The 22,561-nt window shown below is 44.2% G+C and overlaps 1 protein-coding gene across 5 annotated transcripts in view; it reads right to left on the bottom strand.

Annotated features, from left to right (window-relative positions):
• The window catches only part of chd6 (chromodomain helicase DNA binding protein 6), a 56,350-nt gene extending 42,520 nt beyond the window's left edge, over nucleotides 1–13,830 (bottom strand). For 3 of the 5 annotated variants that reach the window (XM_076147410.1, XM_076147414.1, XM_076147413.1), the window contains exons 1-2: nucleotides 12,880–13,047; nucleotides 2,333–2,382 (exon numbers count right to left, since the gene is read on the bottom strand). In XM_076147410.1, the coding sequence (XP_076003525.1) occupies nucleotides 2,333–2,362 (30 nt within the window). In that variant the 5' untranslated portion in view covers nucleotides 2,363–2,382; nucleotides 12,880–13,047. Of the gene's footprint in view, nucleotides 1–2,332; nucleotides 2,383–12,879; nucleotides 13,048–13,318; nucleotides 13,412–13,709 lie in introns of those variants that run through there. The other 2 variants (XM_076147411.1, XM_076147412.1) reach the window with 2 other exon arrangements.
• Nucleotides 13,831–22,561: the final 8,731 nt, after the last annotated feature.

Raw genomic sequence — 22,561 nt, 5'->3', positions numbered from 1 at the left:
AGCCACCAGAGGAACTAGAAGAACACGTGCTAATAATCAGGCAGATGTTGCCGTGTCTGAAGATGGGAAAGAGAGAAGTCTGTGCGGAATATGTAATTAGCAGCACATATCCTCGCCAGTTATTCGCCTGATCCTCCCTTACATACATAGACACATACATAATGGAGAGACCGGCACCTTGCCATGACTCGACATGCAAACTGCTCCTCCAGGCCCGTGTGCCTGTTTGAGACAGAACACGCATGTTTTCAAGAGCACAGTCTCCCTCAGATGAAGATAGGGAGCCGGTGACGTGTCGTGATGCAGCGGCAGCACGAGGTCTGCTCGGTGCCTGGGGTGCTGAGCAGCGACAAGAGAGATAGGCTAAAGGAGCAGGGGACTTTTATCAGAAGAAATGAGGCAAAAAAGGGGTTAAATACTAGAAAATTTGTATTTCAAAGGGAGCCCCCTCTTCCCATAAAGCCAGCTGTGTTCTGATTGGCTAGCTGCACCAAGCCTGAGCTAATAACACTCAAAACCAAGCTTTCAGGGCCGTTCAGGGCCAACAGGTTTGGCTGACGGGATGCATTTCTTTCACAATTAACACAAAAGCGTTACATATCTGTCGGAAAAGAAGCCGAGACAAGTTATCACCTTGGTTTCTTCGACTTTTGCAGGGACTCAACCTCTTTCTCAAGGAAACGTCACTATGGTTTGAACTGAATGCTAGAGTGTTTACATGAAGGCGCTATACCATCTTCATCTCCTCACGGACTCATTTTAGCAGGAGGACTTTTTAACGGGTGAAGACAGAAAAAGTATTAAGTGCAGCACTGAATGCTTAGCAAGTTATAACAAAGCTGTAAAACCTTGGTTGTTCTAATAATGAAGGTAAGTAAGTCCTCTATGTGACATCTGTCTGTCAATGTGCAGCAGCAAAGAGAAGTCTTTGTTCACGTCTGCTGAAGTAGCGGAGTAAACAATGGACAAGTTTGTTATTCTACCCAGTCAGTTTAGGTATTGGTTGTGCTTATTATAGTAATACAGATCATTTAATTGGAAATGTGTTGCTAAGGAGCAGCTTGAGTCCAGGTTGTTTCCCTGTCAGCTGTTGATTAGCCCATCTGAAATAAACTTGCTTATAATTGAAACTGTGAAAACAATGCAGAACAAACTAAGGGTAGAAATTGAATAATTTAGCTGCTAACAGCACTGAATAATGAAGGTGACAACAACACAATGGTTTGCTCCTCCTGGCAGCACTGGCAGCACCTTGTGGCTCCGGCACAGAGGCCTGGAGCCGGGCGGAGAGACTGCTGTGTCACCTCGGCATTAGAGAAACTCTGATTCATCACTCTGCCTCAGCATGACTCATAAATATTACAAACAACAAGCCATCACCCAAATGCAGCTCAGAATATCTAAACGGCTTGAAGAGAACTATTCCTGTTACTTTGTACATTAGGGTTCTAGGACACATAGTATTGTAGCTTTACAGAGGCCTTCCAAGAGACTAAACGCACTGGCTGTTAGAGAGAAACTCTACAGGAGCAACAGGAAGTGATTGCTTAAGTAGGAGATTGAATTGTTTCCATTTGGTCTACTACTGTTTCCATGACTGAACGTCCAATGGCAACATAAGACACGGGTTACAAAGTGGGAGAGAAGTCGTCGTGTCCGCAGCTTGTCAAACCACTCCTGCGTCGTAATCCGCTACCACCCGCCGTCCGTCCATAACACGCTTCACAACACGCTCCATGTGTTCCTAACAATGGACTCCCATCAGAAACGCTCACAGTGTCTGCAAATGGGAACCGACGTCTGACAATCTGAGTGCTGATATGGCCGCATGTAGACAGCAGAAAGGAAGGTAGGGTATGGGTAAGGTGGGCAAAGGTAGATGACCGGTTGATGACTGCATGCTTTTACTACAACTAACTCATGAGGTTGTTGTTATGGCACAATTGATCAGGAGACGTTAGAACATCTACATGAATCCAAACTGAACTGGATCACTGCAGCTCCTTAAATCCGTCCGTCCCAATTAACAACCACCATGAAAAGTGCTGCCCTCCAGACAAAACACTACTTTGTCACAGGGAACAGAGGTTCTAAGAAGACAAAGGCCAACACACCATCAAATCACAATCCCAGTGTCTGTTGAAGTCGTCACAATTTGATTTTCTGTGTATAGCCGTGCTTGTTAATAAGGCCAAAAAGTTACAATAAGACTGTAAAGGGGCGGAGTTATATATCCTGTATTATTCAGTAGGAACTTGTTGTGTGTGGAGGCTTTTATAGAGTGACCTACTTTTCTAATGTGTGTGTGCATTCAGGTGGTCACAATACAAACCTGCTGCTTGTCCTTCTTGTGTATTTTCATCTTCTATCACTTCACTGCATCTGTTGAAAGAAGAGAGGACATGTCTTATGTTAGAGCAGAGAACAACCCTGACATGTTGTTACATCACTTAGACAAAGCAGACATACAGATGTGTGTCAAGAACAACAACAAGAAAACAAAACCACGGAAGAGCCGACCCATGCCTGCAGTTACTCCTGAGAGCTACAGTACACACACACACACACACACACACACACACACACACACACACACACACACACACACACACACACACACACACACACACACACACACACACACACACACACACACACACACACACACACACACACACACACACACACACACACACACACACACACACACACACACACACACACACACACACACACACACACACACACACACCCTTGATTGGCCTTGCTGAAGGACTGGATGGCCTATAGATTGAGGCCAGCCATTATTCTTCCCCTCCCGGCCCGTAATTTCCCTCTGATCACATGACTGGAACCAAAGTTAGAGGCAAGAGCCCACTAATGACTTATGGAGACCACTAATGTAGAGCACACATCTCGCTTTGCTCCCCTGCCTGCTGTGGACTTTGCTTGGCCGGGCCTGGGAAGCTCATTGTGTCGGCGCTCAGCAGAGCAACGCGCCATTCAACACATCTCAGTGACGTACGCAATGCAAATAAAAAGGACAGAGAAAGAAATGTGTACAAGCAAGTTCTGAAGCAGTTGTTGCTGTACATCGGCTACAGGCTAAGCAGGTAGACCACACACACACACACACACACACACACACACACACACACACACACACACACACACACACACACACACACACACACACACACACACACACACACACACACACACACACACACACACACACACACACACACACACACACACACACACACACACACACACACACACACACACACACACACACACACACAGCAGCATCCTCCGCTCCACACTCCCCCTGTACACCATAAGACCCTCCTCACAACATCGTCTCATGGATCCTACAGGCCATTTGGATCCATTGTAGGCTTTTGAAAGGGGAAGGAACAGTTTGGGGGCCTGTAATGACAGCGCTACTGCAACCTGCCACAGTGGAGTGGGGAGCCATTGAGAGAAGTGTCCTGCCGAGCCTGACCGCAATGGCTGAGCCTGGAAAACATTCCTGCCCAGGCAGGGAACAGCTGCACACATCAGGTGAGTGGGGCAGAGCCACATTTAATCACAACACGCCGGGGCAGACACTTCTACATGTTTCAGTTTGGTTACTACACACAGACTTGCATACTTTATACTGCAAACTGAAACAGAGCAGTAACTTAATGTTTAATGATAATGTAGCCTAGAGTTTCAGGAAAACAGATCAGGGATTTTTTCTAAAAGAGTATCCAGGTGAAGTCGCCTCTTTAACACCTTTTCTAGTAGCAGAAGTATATAAATAAAGTCAAGATACTTCATCAGGTGCCATAGCTGCAACAAAGACTTTTCAATTATCTTAGTATTGACTGAGCTGCTCACAGAAACATATGGATATTGGAGGATGTGTGACACACACACACACACACACACACACACACACACACACACACACACACACACACACACACACACACACACACACAGGCTGACGCTGACACACACACACACACACACACACACACACACACACACACACACACACACACACACACACACACACACACACACACAGGGGGGGGGGGGGGGTTACCTAATCAGAGTCTAACCTTTCCCAGGTTTATGTACACTGGCACGCGTGTGTGTGTGTGTGTCTGTATTGAGTCTTGATTCATATAAATCATTACTCATAATAAATGAGTATTAGGAAACTGAGAGCATCTGGATTTACAAGACCAAGTTCAGGAGCAGGTCAAGCTGTAGAAACGGGACGACAGATGATCCACACGGCTGAAACAACAACCACTGACACATGTCTCTCACACACACACTCATCTTCAGGCTTTCTTACTTAAATTCTACCTAAAGGAATTTGCCTTTTGGTAGAATTTATCACTGAAGTCATGTAAGTCACTGAAAACAGTGAGAGGCTTCAGTCACACTGTGCCACATGAACACAGCTGCTCCTAAACAAGCAAGTTACTAGGGCAGATGCTTCCAGTGTTTGATCACACAGTATAACATTCTGCTATGGAATCCTGGCTGTAAGAACATCACCACATTAGCTTAGGTTGTTCATCTAATTTAGATGAATATACAGTGGACAGGTGGAGGTCACAGCGTGTTTCTCTCTCTAAACAAGCAGGAACACAATGTTGGTTATTCCATAGAATGAAGCCCCAAGCCCGGGCAGGTCTGGATGGATTTGCAGCTCGGGCAGCACAATATGGAAAAAACTGTGAGGCGTGATAACAACATGTGATGTGATAAGATCAGGATGGACCTTAAATACTGACTGTATATAAAAACAGATGGATTTGGACGGCCAAGCACTGCCACACGACAATCAAAGTAACATTCTGCTGCCACGATGAGATTACACATCTGGGCGTGTGTGTGTGTGTGTGTGTGTGTGTGTGTGTGTGTGTGTGTGTAGTGTGCTATGAAGGCCGGTGTTCTCCACCACGATGCTCCAGCCCAGAGGTTACAGCGACACAGTGACTTCATTCGACTGTGGAAGTGGGACTGCATGAGTAAAGTAACGTGTAATCAGAGTGGAGATGCTCGGGCGTTTAACTCTGTTCCTCTGCCATCTTAAACTCCTCCACACCTCTGAAGCTGCCAGGGTCGCAGCCCGTTTCTCACTGCCTCCTGTCCCTCCCTTTAAAAACAAGCACCTGCCTGTCATCTCGCCAAAAACCATGAAAAGCGCATTGATTAAACAGAGGGCAAATTTTCATGTGCAATATGTTGTCTGTGTTATTCCTCAGGGCAGCTTCCACACTGTGTCATAAATATTAAAATCACACCGACTGCTATGGTGTGATTTTCTCTTGTAAATTGGATAGCAGGAATTCAGGGTAATGAATTAGCACAGCAACACAGTTAAATATATGTAGAGGAGCAACCATTCTTCCTCCAGTGTCTCCATCTTTCGATCTAATCTGGTATCACAGAAAATAAAGATGCTTCAGCGTTGTTCGGGAGACCTTTGGACTCTCTGGAACGATCCGGCTGCCAGGACAGAAGCCACAGAGGCGACCTGATGGAGAACAGAGAGGACGACCCACAGAGTCGCAAGCTTCCAACCCAGAGGGCCGATCGGCTCTGTGTGCGTTTCTTTGTCCAGGTAATCAATCAATCACGTGGGGGAAGGTGACCAATCATGTGCTGCTCTAACCAAGGCAGTGTTGCTGTGGCTCCGTTACAAAATATTTATAAGTATTGACCGACTGGATGACTTCTAGAACAATGGTAGGTGGAGATGCCAGTCACCATCCCCTTCCACCTAAATGTCTCCATGAAATTGGAGGCAGATTCAGAACAGGTGATATTCACAAATTCAATTTCCTCCAGTGAGAGAGCAGCTGCTGCTCAGATTTGGTCCACTCTGTGCTCACACGCTGCAGTATTACCCTTTGCTGCTTAAAGCATGGAGGGTAAACGGCCTCTGTGGTTGGCTCCTCTGCATCAGACACAGTGGGACACTCCACCACCTGTCTCTCTCTCTCTCTCTCTCTCTCTCTGTGCCATTACAGATAACTGCAGCAGCATCTGGAGAGAAGTTGAGCCCAGGCCACGTTCAGAGAGCAGACATGGGATCCTCATACAGACGGCGTCAAATGGTATTATGGAGCCGATTCATTTCCTCCTACACACTTGTTACAAAGAGGAGGGATTAATACTGGAATTAAAATGCAGTTCAAGCTCTTGACTGCACCGACTAGTTCAGGTCCTAGTCCAAGAAGTCTCACTTAGACCAGTGGAGAGAATTTGATATAAGCTGTTCCTTTTTCTACTCAGTGATTTCTTGATAATTGTCTATTTTACTGCATTACCACATTATATCCTGTGGCACAAACCTGATTGAAACTGCAGGTAGTTCATGAAATCTACAACATTTGCTGTATAAAATACGCTTATGGGAAGAGAAGGATTTGTGGCAGCTAGTGACCTCATGCACCTGACATCTGCACCATGCTAACTTCTGCATCTTCATCACGGTGACAGAACACAAGCAGGTGGAACAAAGCTGAGTTGTATTGAACACTTGAAACAAGACGGCAACTCTCCCTCCTCTGGGGAAAGGTTTCTCCCTGGTGCCAGAGTGAAGAAGCTGCATGCTTAGTGGAAGACACAACATGAATCCCATTCACTCTTTCTGCATCAGAAGCAAATGACATCATCATCAGGTCTACAAGTGATGATTCACCATTGACTGCTCTCAGCATCAGAGACACATCTTACTTTCCTGAACCAATAGTTGAAGCATCTTTTCAATCAATAATCTATAAATGGTTGACAACACTAGGGGGGCGTTTGGAGTCATTAATACGTTTTATGAACCCTTTAAGTACAGACACTTAAAAAAAAGCACAAAACAGATTTAAAGTAATGGTGTGGACCTGAATTCTTTGGGGTTTTAGAAATATACAGTTACCACAGATCCTGTATCTAAAGGCAAAAGTAGACACAAACGCAAATTCTCACTTTACTGAAAACTTTCTTTGCACCTTTTTGCGACCCAATCTGGTTGTGGACACATTCAGTTGGGAGTCTTACCTTAAATCAGAAAAATAAAGCCTACCCAGGATCACCTCATTCTTATTTAAGAATACAATCTCTGCATACGCACAACTAATTAAGTTTAGCAGACTGGATAGAGCAAATATCCCACCATAAACAAAATATATCAAACACTGCTGACTGTTCCAGCCAAGCATTCGGGCATTAGGGGTCCAGCAGAAAGCTGTAATAACAACTTCTGGGTTCACTATGCGACTTTCTGCGAGTCTGAGCAGCCATAATGAAAATACTCCTTTGTTCCAATAAGAAACCCAGCACAGCCGCTTCATTTAATGAAATAGATCCAAATCCCTTTCAGAGACAAGATTAAGTGAGTGTCCATTCTGTATATATGATGTTTTATATTCAGATATTTCTTTAAATATTCCAGCATGAGCTCCAAAAGCTAGTACAATTCTCTTAACGTGATAACTTCTTTACCCAAGTTTTCAGAGGCTGAGTCAGACTGACCAAGCAGATAATACAAAGAATAAATCCCACAAGGCAGAACCCAGGTTAGGAATTCAACTGCACAGAAAAACATGTCTGTATACGCAGCAGAGCCGTACATTCAACACAAAAGAGCATAAATAAGTTAGTTTGTGAGACCCCACACACTCCCAGCCAGAGGTGGAAGTAGGTCACACATGTGCAAGTCACAAGCAAGACTGGAGTCTTAACCTTCAAGTCTCAAATCAAGTTAGTTAAAGTTAAATGAACAATGGAGAGTACTCATGACAGCACTACTTTCTATGTAAATAAGCATCTTAGTGTCACTGTATGGGAAACTCATTAATGGCATTTTCTTGGAGCACAAATTGAATAATTTGAAATACTAGTAAAAGAAAAAAAATTCTAAACATTCATATTTGTTATAGCATCTTTTTTTTTTTTTTTTTTACCATTTTGGATTCCCTGTCAAAAAAAAACCTCAGCTCAAATGTTTAAGAGTGAGTAAAACATTTAACTCAGCAGCCACAGACAAGAACCTTCAGGACCTGTTCTTTTTCAGTCACCTTATTCCCTTCAAGCAACCACTTGCCCTTGCTCAGACTGTAGGAGAGCTTGGGCTTCTTGTTGCTATATCTAACAGTCAGGTCAGGAGAGGACTCAGGACAAGTGGCCCAAGGAGCAGACTGTGCTAAATATCATTCTCAATAATCATCTCTCTCCTCCAAAAGGTGACTTAGCATGCACACAGAAGGGAGTGCATGTTTAAAATGGAACAAGGCTCCTCCTAGCTCCCTCTCCGCTCCAGCTATGGGACGCTGCTATGAGGGAAAACACAAAGGAGTAGGCAGAGCCTGGACTGAGGGGTGACCTACAAACAGAGATTAAGGGGTTGGCTACCTAATGTCAGGCTCAAGTTTTTCAATGTCACAAACCTGCCTCACCTCCGATTGTGTCATGTCGCCACGGTAACATTATGCTTCACGCCTAGCCTGCTATGGCGCAGGTTATGTTCATGCTTAGTCGGGCTGAAACATAAAGCACCGCCTGATGACCAACCAACTCCTTTGAAAAATAGCCTCACGGGTTCTGCAGGATCCCACGAAAGAAAAGCAGGAATCCTGAGGGGGTCTGTGCCTGGGGCGGGGTGAGGACATTTAGATACCGGCAAAATCACAACATTGGAAAAATATATTATTTATCAGGGGCTTTGACAAAGCCCACAACAACACAATGAGAACAATGTTTTATTCAAATTTGGTGTTTCATTTATTTGAGGTAATATAATTTAAAGATAAGGTAACACCTAACCATCATACATACTTTGGACTTGCTTTGAGAAGATCCCCTTTGAATTTTGGTCCACTCTTATCCAGATGCACAGAAACACACACCCACATGTAAACATTTCATGCATCACACTTTCATAGGCACCTGTTCAGCCTTATATAAGCGAGGGGGGGAAATGTGGGAGAAGCTCCATATCTACTGCTTAAGATACTATTGAAATGCTGAACTGATAACGACTCAAATCGGGCAAACCAAAGTCCCGGTGTCCATCAAAAATGAAAGATAAAAATGAGAAAGGAATTGTGCTTTGTGTGGAGAGCACAGATATTCCCCCTCCATCATCATTATGTCAGTTTTTGATACATTCCTTATTTCTCTTGGTCATTTGTCAGTGCCAACACTAGAAACACACCAGGTCCAGCTTTAACATTTTGGCCATAAAAAAAAAACAGAACACTAGTTACGATGTCGCTGTGATGTTTGATGGAGATGTATTGTATACAAATCTGTCTTCAAGGAGGTTGTGCTACTCTATTTGAGTCTACAGTCACAAAACGCAATATTTGTTGGAATACAAATCATGAAACACACAGTACAGGTACAATACGAGTCAACGCCGGAAGACAGATGTTACGAGACCAACACAGCTTCAGATTCTTCAATTTATTCAATAATCCAAATCCTCATAAGTTTTATTCAACACGGAATAGTAGGTAGAAAAGGAAATGCAGGCATTCTGCTCCAATTTCTGCCAAATGTTGTGCTTTTCTCATGGGAAACAGTTTTGATTTCTTCATTTGTTTTCATTGTGCAGTCAAGTCCAACACACAAACAGCTGGGACGTCATCACCCAATATTAGATCGTTCATTTAAAACATTCCATTCAAAAATGAGCTGAATCTGTTCCATTTAAAATAGAAAACATGGGCTTTAGATATTGATCCCAATACGATATACCTACAGATTAGATTGGTAGCATATTTTTCTTGTTGTATTATGAGTATACTGGTAGACACTTCCACTCTCAGAAATGAAGCTTGCAGTATGATTCATCTAGACCCGGTCAGAAGGTAGATGTTTACCTTCACTGGTGTGTGTGTGTGTGTGTGTGTGTGTGTGTGTGTGTGTGTGTGTGTGTGTGTGTGTGTGTGTGTGTGTGTGTGTGTGTGTGTGTGTGTGTGTGTGTGTGTGTGTGTGTGTGTGTGTGTGTGTGTGTGTGTGTGTGTGTGTGTGTGTGTGTGTGTGTGTGTGTGTGTGTGTGTGGGGGCTGGTAGATATGGCTTAAAAACACTACCACAATGTTTTTAGGTCATATGGTGGTCTTCTTCATGCGATATTGTGTGACTGAGACCAAGTAGTGCGTCATACACAGCACATTGTGAAGGAACCACTGTCAGATCTGAACACTGAAACCCTGACAACGCCACACATTCTTCAGCTATTTTCGAAGGTTATAGAAATACAGCAGTGCTGATATATTACACAGCCCTTGTTCTTGTGTCTTGGTAGAATTATTTCCAACACTACTCAAAGCCAACATTACTGTCAACAAGCTAAACCCTCCTCTAAAGTGAATATTGAAACTGGAAAATTGCAATTTGGAGAGAGGGTTTCCACCTCCGTCCCACTCTACGACATAAGCATATCAGATGATGCATCCTGCGGCTTTTAGTAGTTGGACGCATGATTGTTTATCTAGTTGATATGCCAATAATTTGATGGGTCCAGTGAGGATTTGCAGCTTTTCTCTGTTTTATATCGATGGAAATTGAATCTCACTTTGCCATTTCATTGTTAAGACAGGAACAATTTCAAGATAATCAATTTGGCCCCAGGGAACTTGTGACAGACATTAGCTTCCATTTCTTTTTGACATTGTTTACATAAAACGATTCATCGAATATAAAATATGATCCATATATGTGGGCCAATAGTCAGCAGCTAAGAGTCAGGGCCAGCTAACGAGTAATGAGATGAAGATCAAACAGGGATGAGGATGTACCTGAGGGTCACAATGGCTCCATGTGCTACTGTCCATCACTCTGTACAGGGGCAGCTGCTAGAGACGTCTACCATCGTTCCATTGATTAGACGATGAATAGATGTTTACTTATTTTAGATTACTGTCAAAGTACAATGAAATGAGTGTATTGTCAAACAATTATGAAACTATGTCAATTTATTAGTCAATCAGCAAAAATGTATCACAAGAATCTTAAATTGTTCTTTGCGTTACTGATGTAGGAGAATTTCATATTTCCGTCTCTCTCCCCCTCTCATATCGTTGTAAATTGAACTCCAATAAATAAAGCAGCCTGATGTCATCTTGGGGTTTGGCAATTAGAGATGGGGATTAGTCACCACTTCTTAAATGCATAAATGAATAAAAAGGCAATAAGCAGATTGAGCAAAAATGTAAATAATCCTCATTTGCAACAAATGAGAAGTATACATTTCTGTCTTGATTCCCATCTCAATTAGGACTTTTACAATTCTAGAAAAACATTTCTAATCAACCAAACAACTTCCTTTGGACATGGAGTCAAAACGCAGCAGCAGGACTCCAAGCAGGAAGTTACACAATGAATGAGCTCATTCAGGTAGAGACGGTCACATTCACACCTGGGGGCAGCTTAGTGCTGCATGTGAGCAGAAACACACACACACACCTGTGCAACATGCAAACACACAGAGGGGAGTGAGCCAGCAGTCAGAAGTGATGATGAAACACTGCACCACTGGATGTTTACTGACTTTAAAATCTCAGAAATGAACAGATTTGATCACATACATGTTGAATGAATGAATGAATAGGACTTCATTGTAAATTCAATGTACATGACTCATTGCTGAATTTTTTGTGGTGGATAGACGACAGGTAAGGAAACATGCACAGAATGTCTATGCCAATGAAAGAGCAATGGAGTTTATAGGCTGGAGTAAATCAGCGTTCAACTGCAGGATTTCAGTCTGTTATCTCTTAATGAATCTATCCAATTATTGTATTTACAATCAGAAACTGGCTTAAATTCTTAGTTGGATTAGAATAGAAGTTATAACAAGCGTGTAAGCATAACAGGTGTCATTCTGAATCTCTATCTTCTGAGGCAGTCTGAGGGAATCTAACTGGCAACCCTTACACTCAACTCAAACCTCTATAAAGGAAAGCTACTCCATCCAGAACAAATCATGATGACATCTGCTGATTGTTGTGCCATTGGAGGAGGTCTTGCAGAAACATTGGTGCACTGCAAGTGGAAACCAAATATGTGCTGACAAAGTCTCCACTGACCTTAAAAGATGGATACAGTCTGGAAATGTTTAGGGGCTTAGAAAGCAAAAGTATGTCTGATAGTGACCGAGATGATCCAGAGAGCTAGACAGCTGTGACTGTGGTGCTCTGGCTGCTGCACCCTTTGTCTGTGACACAACTGGGCTGCTACACCTGGACAGGTTAAGCTGCAACACACAGACACAGACACACACGGAGAGAGAGGGAGAGACACACACAGACACACACTCACGAACTGCCCCGAGCTCGTACTGAACCACGGTGCCTGTGCGCCTCCACACACACACACACACCGCAGCTTTGTATTGATGTAACCGCTCCAGGAAGCTAGCAGGCTAAGGAGCTAGCTTACACCTCTGTCAGGTTTGGGCTACAATAAAGGCTAGCAGACGCAGGGGCTAGCGCGGCTAGCGCACCGCTAGCTCGTTGGGTAACCAGCCATTGGGCTTGCCACAAGTTGAGGGAGCGAGGGGGAGAGGGAAAAAGAAGTTCCCGGCCGGTTTCCACCGAGCGAACGGGCGACCCGGGGATGAAAAAACACCAAACACACACACCCACAAAACACACACCGAGTGAGGGAAAGGAGACAGCGTGTCCTAATTCACGTTAGCACCCCTAGCTACCGCGCTAGCCCGCTCCGCTAGCCCCGTAATGTCACGGCATCGCTGTTGTAAATACATTCTAACAGCTCCCCGCTTACACGTGTGGGGAGCCGCTACTAACTCCTTCCCCAGCTCATCTCTCCGGCTAAATAAGCTCCCCGGCGAACTGCTCACCTGCTCCGGACACCGCGCACACTCTCTCACCGGCGAGACATCCCCCCGGTTAGCCCGAAAAACACTGGCGCTTTTTATTTCCAAGGACACAAAAACGCCATGACAGTTTAGAAAAATGCATAAAAATTAGCAGGCAGGGGAGGGAGGGAGGGGAGAGAGAGAGCGAGAGAGAGACGGGGAGGGAGGGGGAGAGGTAGAAGAGGAGGAGGAGGAAGATGAGGAGGAGGAGGAGGGAGGGAGATGAGGAGGAGGAGGGAGGAAGGAAGGTGAGGAGGAGGAGGAGGAGGAGGGAAGAACTGTGCAATTTCTATCTAATCCACATGAAGCTAGCAACTCCGCGGAGTTCATCCAGTCTGGACGCCGGAGTCCTGCGCTGTTACGCGGCCGCCGTCACTGCGCAAAGACCCGGCGCTCTCAGAAGTTAAAGGACTCTTCTTACCTAAAATGGCCACTGCAGCAGCCAACAAAACAAACAAACACACCAACTGCTTTTTGTTATTTGGCCGAAGTTTATCGGCAGCGTCGGGAGGTTGTGTCTGCTGCCGTAAACAGCCTAACCTCTCCGCTCCGCGCCTCACATTCTTCCATTGGCTGCAGCCGGAGCGCCGCTGGCCCCGTCCATGTTTCCATTGGCCCCGTAGCTGTCAAGCAAGCAAACCGAGCGCGTCTCTCCTCCCGCCCGGGTTTGTCTGAGAGCTAGATCGCGGCAGCCCCGGGCAACACCACCATTGTGTATTGTGCGGCGTTTTGTTTTCCTCCCGCATCGATGTGTGAAGCCCCCGCACGGTTATCCGAGCCGGGCTGTGTTGATGTTGTGTTGCCGTTCTTACCGCTACACTCGCGGGGGGAAATCCTCCTTCTCGCACCGGGGCAAGCTTCCCAGCGCACCGCCCGGCTGGCTCCTGCTGTCATTGAAAGGAGAAGGGGGGAAATGGGGGGAGCGTTCGGTTTTCATCTCCCCCCCCCCCCCCCGCCCCCCCGATGCAACAAAACGAACGGTTTACATTTCTCTTCTACTGGCCGCGTCCACCAATCATGTCGCTTTTTGCTCCTCCATCATTACCGGGTTTGAAGGGCGGAAGAAAAGAAATGAGACATTCCACGTCTTTTGCAGATCAGGTTTCGTTTCCCGGATGTTCAAGTTTATTAGACTTTAAATGCTTCTTTGTGCGCCGCAGTGTGTTTTCTTCTGTCGCCGCGCCTTTACGGTTTAGTTTGAAGTAGATCGTTTCTATTCTCTTTTCCCGGTGGTGACTTGTCCTCTACCAAGTTCACCTGGCGTCTGGACCTCTTATGTATGGAACAGTTAGAGATGGATTAGATACACATGTGAAGACAAATCAACCTTTCTCTCAGGGTCCATAACACAAAAGTTACAAAACTACTGTATATGGTAGAAAACTGCCCCATCACATCGCAGGGATGACAAAAGGTGTGTGTAGGATCGTTCAGCCAAACCTTTGTTGGTCATTGAAAGCGAGGCTGATTCCAGACTTAGATCTTTACCTCAGACACCAAAAGTGATGATGATGACATCCACATTTACCCAATATGATGCACCTTCATTATAACACATGATGGACATCATTAAGAAGTGGATGACTCATCAATCAGTGCTTTGACTCAGTTAAAACTAACTTGTCACTCTTGACAACTTTCTAATGAACTCAATATTAAAGGTGGAACTTTGACTTCACAGGTTTCTCATTATTAAGATCCAAAGTCTTCAGTTATCTCTCTCACAAAGTGCACAATCACAGTATTTCCAGTAAATCCAACGCTATATGAACTCAACACCACAAAGGATTGTTGTCATGGTGAAAACTGGGGCCATTTTCTTATCATGAATGGAGTGTGTCAGTTATTACAGTTATTAAAAGTAAATCATAACAACATGTGTTATTGGACTGCTAATGCTTTATAAACGTACAAAGATATCATAGGTACACTTACTGACCCCTTTATTAATATGGCGCCAATCGGAATGAGGTTAGGAGTTCTTTTATTTAAAGCTAAGATCTAATTAAGAGTGACAGGCCAGTGTGCAGCCAGGCTCAGTGTCCCCTTAGTGTCCTCTCTGTGCCCCCTCAGTGTCCCCTCTGTGTCCCCTCTGTGTCCTGCACTGGGACACACTGGCAGGACAAATAGCTGTGGTGGATTATCTGTGTGACCTGTTGACCTCCTCAGTCACCTTCTGTGTTACATTCTTAGTGTTTGTTTGCCTCCTCATGAGAAATCCTCAATATCCTTGTTAGCAGGTATGGAAACTAATCAATACAGCAAACATAGAGCCATTCAGACGGCGTTCATTAAGAAACAAACAAACAATTAGAATACCCTTGGGCACACTTTTCTGCTTAGATTTTTGTAGTCAAATGAATTCAAATGCTGTCTGATGAATATTGTTTCATATCAGCCACCAGCCAAATAAAGTCCGTTTAGATTTGAAGGGACTGAGTTAATCTATTGTACCACATTTTGATTAGCTTCATAAACAGGCTCTTTGATATTCTGAAAGTTTAAGGCAGTCGGGCTGGTAAACAGATCAAAGCTGTTGGTTCCTTTGATGAGTGGATGAGACGGTGCTTCGCTTCCCTTGTGTGGCACTTAACACTTTGGTCGATATTATCTAGAAGATAGAAATGCTGATGCCAATCACACCAGGCTGTGAATTACAAAATGAAGTCAAACTGAATTATTGTGAGCGTTTTTTAAAAAGCAGAGCGATCACAAAGGCAAAAGGCACAAATGTAAAAGGATTCACACACTCTTACACATGGGTTGTATGACATAAAGAATTAAAGCTATATGTAAAAGATGTCATTCTTCTAATTTCTGCTATTGAGATCACAAAATAGACTCATCAGATTTTAGAAGCTAACTTGTGGCTTTTGAATTCCAGACTCTTTCCACTGAGACCCTTGTTTATTTCTTTTTTTCTCATTTGAAAGGCCTCATTAGAAATATGTTTTGGTAGATTTCATTATATGGTCAATTCAAAGAGTAAGATAATCACACAATCAAGCCTCTATTCCTTTGGTAACCATTGAAACCGGTTTCATTTTGTGATGCTGCATAAACTCAAAAGACCGCTGATTAACTGCTGCTCTGCACCATGAGCCCAACATGTGTGTGTGTGTGTGTGTGTGCTGAAATATCTAGTGTGTAAGAGTTAGAAATCACACTGGAGAGTTGATTGTCTTTGTAGTATGAGTCAGGTTTTGTACTCACAGCCCTCAATCTGAAATGAGAGCAGCAATTGTCAGGTTTTTAATATTTGATCGTTCTGCAGGGACAAAACAAGGTCAAGTTATCACCTGTCACTCAAACAGTGTGGGAGGGTCCTTACTGGATCTTCTGTTGAGGTGTGAAGTTCCAGTTTCCAGATTCGGAACCCACTACATTGTTTTCACTGCGCCTGTCTGTACAGTCTATAGATCATCTGTACCATAAGACCCCTGCTGTGTGGCCACAACAGAGCCGACCCACCATCAGATGACAGACAGGCACTGTGAATGACTTCCTCCATCCATCTCTGTCTGACACACATACACACTGAACACAGAACAAAGGACCCACCGACAACTGAGCTGCAAACCCACATGAGAAGAATGAGACGGTTGATCCAGTGACAGAAACGTTTGTGAGCTTGGAGCAGAAACATTGATGTGATCTGAAGGGACTCACACACGGCTCCTTGTACAAATATACCATGATAGTCGTCAAGGTTTGATGCAAATTACCAGTACGTCACCGTAATAAATAATCTACTGCTGCCATGTTTTTGGTCTTTGCCAATGAAACTAAATCAGGTTAGCACCAGCAGGGAAAGGAAGGAAATGAACTTTGTGAAAATAAAAGATGAGATTTCCTTCTCATGCCCCTTTTTTAATTGGCAGTGCACAGTCAGTGAGAGGTGCAGTCACAGTGCAGCACATTTTTCAAGCAGGCAACCATCCATGCATACATAATGACTGTGCCAGCCATTGTAGATGTTTGCCCGACTCTGTCTTCCCTGTGTTTTTCTAAATGATGTCTCTTCTGCAGGTGCAGGTGCAGATGAGCGCAGCACTCCATCATGCATGGAGAATATTGGGATTTCTGCTCTGACTAAATACGTAATATGTGAATATCAACCACCACATTCTACTGTGTTATGCATTCATATTCTGCATTTCCTCTGCAGCTTTACTCCTTAATAATGAGCTGTAAAAGTATATTGTAACTGAAGACTTTCATCATCTCAAAGTACTGGACCATCTAATTGTTGAGGAGGGATCAAAATGTGTTTTGTACAACTGATTCCTGTTAGAACTGAGGCGACCATTGAACAAAGTGTGGAGATATCTAACACAGGAAAAGCAGCTGAGCGAAGGAATTGATTTGACACAGGACAGAGTTGAGGAGGAACCCTTGATTCATTCAGTTGTAGCTTCTGTGAGAAGATCAGGGTGGAGCGCTGGTTGAACCTGTACCTCTGCAACACATCACAATTTGACAAGGTAGTGATTTAAGAGCAGCTTGAAATGTGTCTGTGATTATGGGGAAAGTGTAGAAACACACGAAATTGTAGTTTTGAACAGTTTAACACCAAAAAACTAAATTAGACACAAAAACATAAATAATTATCACAATTTTGAAGAAGAGTTCAAACTTATTGAATGATTTTGTCAAACAAGAATGATTGTGTGTTGTCTGTTGTCCTAGACCCAGAATGCATTTCTGCGTTTAGAACAAAGCTCCTCAGCTCCTTCTAATCAGGGGAACCGAGAGTGCCACCATACTCGGCCAAGGAAGAGTTAAATTATTCTGCATCTGTTCCATGCACCCCTGCAATCCCCACAGATCCTGCCTGCTCTCTCCTTCCTCGCTCCCTCCCTCCCTCCCTCTCCTCCTCATCCGCCCCTCCCCTCCCTCTATCCTCCCCTCGCTTGGCCCCTGGCCCAGATTGAGCTGGAAGGAGGAACAGATTTTTTTTTTTTTTTTGGGGGGGGGGGGCTTTTTTCCCCCTGAATCTTATGTTCCACAGGTTTTCACCGCCCCAGATGTGAAGCCACCATTTCCTTCTTCTCTCATCAAGAGCGCAGCCTGTATACAATCTATGATAGGAAGTGAGTTTTGCATCTGTGTGTGTGTGTGTGTGTGTGTGTGTGTGTGTGTGTGTGTGTGTGTGTGTGTGTGTGTGTGTGTGTGCGTGTGCGTGTGTGTGTGTGTGTGTGTGTGAATTCACTGGCCCCCCTCCTCACAATGCCTCCGAGTTTCTCACACACACTCACACACACACACACACTCCTTGAGCCTCCTCCCGTCATGTCAGTCCCTGCGTCGTGATATCTTGTAAAACCTTCACGTCTGGTATTTCGTGGTTCTGCTCTGCTGCAAGCAAACGGCTGCAACATTTTACACCCAACAACTGATGGAGGAGTGAAGTAGCGAACGGTTATTGGTTCATTAATCGATAATTAATTGGACATCGTACAAGAGGTGGGGCCTTTATTAATCAACCAATACATGGACCCAATTACACGAGGACAGATAAAGGGCTGAATGTAAGAGGTGATGAATTAGAGATCATGTGATGAGAGTTCCACATGTCGTTTGTGGCTAATGTGTGGATACAATACAAGCTCTCATTAGCTAGAAGGTCACACACACACACACACACACACACACACACACACACACACATACACACACGCACACATACACACGCACACACACACACACACACACACACACACACACACACACACACACACACACACACACACACACACACACAGGTTGTGCTGTTAGCCAGTGAATCATCATGTTCCATCTCACAGTGCATTAGCAAAGGTTTGTCATATGGAAAACAGAATTCAGTCATTTCTCTTTTGTTGCTTTTTGTGGGTTTGAATAACTGAGAGCAGAAAATGCTTCAAAGAGCAGCGATGGACCGAATGATGAGACCAGTGTGTTTTCTTGTGAAATTCTTGTCTCAAGATGTACGGTTGCATAATGACACAAATATGTGAAAGCCAGACGAGCAGGTCAATGAAAGCAAACGGCTTGTTTCTACAGGTTGACTGATGTTTGATATCATCTGTCACAGCAGATTAGCATCTGGAGGCAGAAGAGGGAGGAGCTGAGGTTTGGCTTCATTTATATCAATGTGAGCCTCTCTGAAGTTTATCTCTGGATTGATTCTTCTTAATTAATATTTATTACACCTTTATTTATTTATTTTGAGGCATTTTTCTACAGAATGCTGCAGAGAATTGTTGTCCTTTTTCCATCTGTGGCTTTTTTATCATTCATCATTAATGATCAGAAGAAATTGTATTAGTTAAAGTAACGGCCCAGATTGTTTGTATCCTCGAGGGTCTTCTTCTTCTTTGGATGTGTGTGTCAAGCAAGGCACGGGACTACTTCTCCTTCTTCTGTCTTTGTTCACTCTGGATTAACAGTGCTCCATTTTATACATCCTCTCTCACCCTCGCCCCTCTCTCTCTCCTCCCTCGTCCTTTCCCTAAGTGCAAACTGAAGTTTAATATGAGGAGAGTCTGAAGATAGATTTCTGATATTGAACCATAACAACCCAAACATGTACATCTGAGTAGATGGGACTTTTATAACCTGAGTCTGTACAGACCAGCCTCTGCTCTCCAGTTAGCAGTAACCCAGTGTCAACAAAGGAATGTGAGCATTTAAATATGATTTACTAGAAGGTGAGTAAACACTTATATACACAGATTACACTCAGCGTGCACATCAGGGTCATAAAGGGAAACAGTATAACAACAGAGGAGAAGATGCTAAAGCTGTCAGTCATGTGTGGAGACACACAAGCAGACCTTGGCTGCTGCAGCTTCCCTTGGCTGCCATGTTGGCTCCACAGTCTGCTCCATGGCTGTTGCCATAGTAACTGATGCCTATCAGCTCAGAGTTGGGCATCTCGTCCTGGCAGTGTTATGGGGGATACCGTAACATATTTTAAATGTGAGTGAAAATATGAGCCTGAGCTTGAACACCTGCTCTGTGTGTGTGTGAGACGCTGCAGACGCTGTGATCACGTCCACATTCAGGGACAGTTCACCAAAGTGTTATCAGCCCTCTCTTGCCCACGGTGTGATGGAGCTGTCTTGTTTCATTTGCTGAGGTTTGGCACTGTCAGTATGAGCTCACTGCAGAACAATGGAGCAGAAATACATTCAGTTTGCAGCTTTACAGGCTGCAGGGAAAAACTGGAATAGCTCTGCAGATTACAAATCAAATGGCAACGTTATGCAAACTGCAAAGTGGAGTTGAATACAGAAAAGAAGAAATAGAAATGTAATGTAATGTAATATAAGACATCTTCTCTCATTGTCCAAAAGCCACCAGGGCATCTGAACCATCTGACAGCTTTACTTTTCTCTTGTTCATTCCCTGGCGGTCAGAGGATCCCTTTTATCCGGACCTAGATTCTGATTTTCCCACCCAGGGGTCTCAACTTATTGTTTCATGTTTAAAGGTGCTGCAGTTTCATCACTCAGTAACACCACATTAACAGTAGAGGGCATCATTTAACTACAGTACACTAAACTCCTCTGCTCTCCACCTTCCTCATCTGTCTCTCCTCTCACATCTCCCTCTCTTTAGTTTGTGGTCACCTAGGACATTCTCCTCATGTCCTTACTCTTCTTTACCTCCTTCTCTACTTATATTACCCTCTCCTCTCCTCCCCTCTCCTCTCCTCTCCTCCCCTCTCCTCTCCTCTCCTCTCCTCAGTTGTCCCATCTCCTATCCCCCCGTCTCTGAAGCCTGATATACGCTCACTGCATCATATTAAAGGCTGTGTGGTAAGTTTATGTGGTGCTTTATCCTGATTTAAAGTCACCTCATGTGCCAGATTAAAGTGAAAGTGGTTAAGTTAAAGCTTATAAATCTGACACTGGGCTGTATTGGCAGTAACATGTAATCTGATATGAACCTTATTGCTGCTGCTTTAGGGTTTAGTTACCTGCAGTCAAAACACTGCTGAGTGGAACGACAAAACCATGTGAAGGTGTGTGTTTGACCTCCCAGCTGACTGCGGCCATGATGGCATCAGAGGAGAGTTAGAGGGAGAGAGAGAGTGCAGAGGCAGATAAACGGGTTTGGCTCATCTTTTCACACTTATCTTCCTCGCCCATGTGTTCCGCTGTGTGTGTGTGTGCGTGTGTGTGTGTGTGTGTGTGTGTGTGTCAAAAGAATGTGCCAGCTGAGCTATCGGAGTGTATTTCTGTGTTAACTGTGCAACTGTTGATGTGTGGGTGTGTGGGTGTGTGTGTGTGGTATGTGCATTTGCATGTGCGTGTTGTCACTTGTGTCACTTATATTTGGGGATGTGTGCGTCACTCGAACGACCCCTGAAGTATGAGAGAAATATGTGTGTATGTTGAAACGTGTGGGTGTGTTTGCAGGTTTGTGTTTCTAATATAGAGGAATAATCTGTGATATGTAGGAAGCATGGACAGCTGGTTGATGGATTTAAAGAGGACACACTGTGGCTGTGTGTGACCGGAGAGGCCTGATGGGAGAGAGTTGATGCCCTTGATACAACAACAGACAATGTACACTCACATTTTAGGCTTAAGGGACATCATAAGCAGCGATCAATCACTGTAAGTTTATGTTCTGAAATGATGGAGATCTGTGTGTGAAGCAGACCGGCCTCCTTTGTGTTCTTGTTGTGGTTTTGGCTCCTGAGGGTCGGATTAGCTCTCTGTTTTCTCCTCTTATTATCAAACCCACATCACACATTCACAGAGTCATTACATGTGCAGCCCTTGATTGAACATTAAGGGAACTCTGGAGCTGGGTTACATAAAGCCGCTCCGCCTACAGAAGCTCTGCGCTGTAAAAACTCTGTGTATATAAACTCAAGGCCTTCCACTTGTTGTCATCTTTCTGAAATTCTCCAGACTGGACTGTTCCTCTGATTAACTGACTCCAGTTTTGGGCTCATGTAGAAGAAGCTAATTAGGGCTGATTCTATTATGGTCTGTCCTATAATGAAATGGAGTTCATTGATCTTGCGGTTTGAACTTTCCTTGAAGCAGAAGTCTGTAAGATCGTGCGGTCGGTGGATTCACAGAGATAATTTGATCGATTGCCTTCTACCCCCGCCCGCTACGATTTTTACTTAAATAAGTAGGAGGCCCTGCTGAGACGGAGCACTGAAGTAATTGATTCCTCTAAAACGTAATGAGGATTTCAAAAGATTCTACAAAAATGTGTTTATCAAAAAGGAAACCCTGCAGCTTCAGCTCTGGGGCCGTCACACCAACGTCTCATCTCTGTGTGCTCAGCTGATTAATGATCGCATCGTTCTGTGGAACATTTAACAACTGAGATGGGAGAGAAGAATTATTTCACCACAGCCACTAAAGATAAATAAACCTTAATAAAATGTTGCTGTGAAGAACTCCACCCAAAATGAGTATAAAACTTTATTAGAGGCTTTTATATGTCTTTTGAGAGATCCTCCCAGAGAAATGGATCCAAACAGAGACCCAGCAATCCACAAACACACAAACAAACAAAGTGTTCCAAACGCACAACCACCACCATACAGGAGGAGCACTGATGTGTGTGTGTGTGTGTGTGTGTGTGTGTGTGTATGTCTGAGAGCCAAGTTACTTAGTTTGAGGCCAATCTGCCAAACACGATACTCAGC

This window comes from Genypterus blacodes, unplaced genomic scaffold (genome assembly GCF_046128005.1).
Source record: "Genypterus blacodes isolate CSIRO-AG114 ecotype Tasmania unplaced genomic scaffold, CSIRO-AGI_Gbla_v1 ptg000037l_1, whole genome shotgun sequence".
In the NCBI taxonomy this organism is placed as follows: Eukaryota; Metazoa; Chordata; class Actinopteri; order Ophidiiformes; family Ophidiidae; genus Genypterus; species Genypterus blacodes.
Note: the sequence above shows the minus strand (reverse complement) of the source record. Positions and strands in the feature narration are given on the sequence as shown.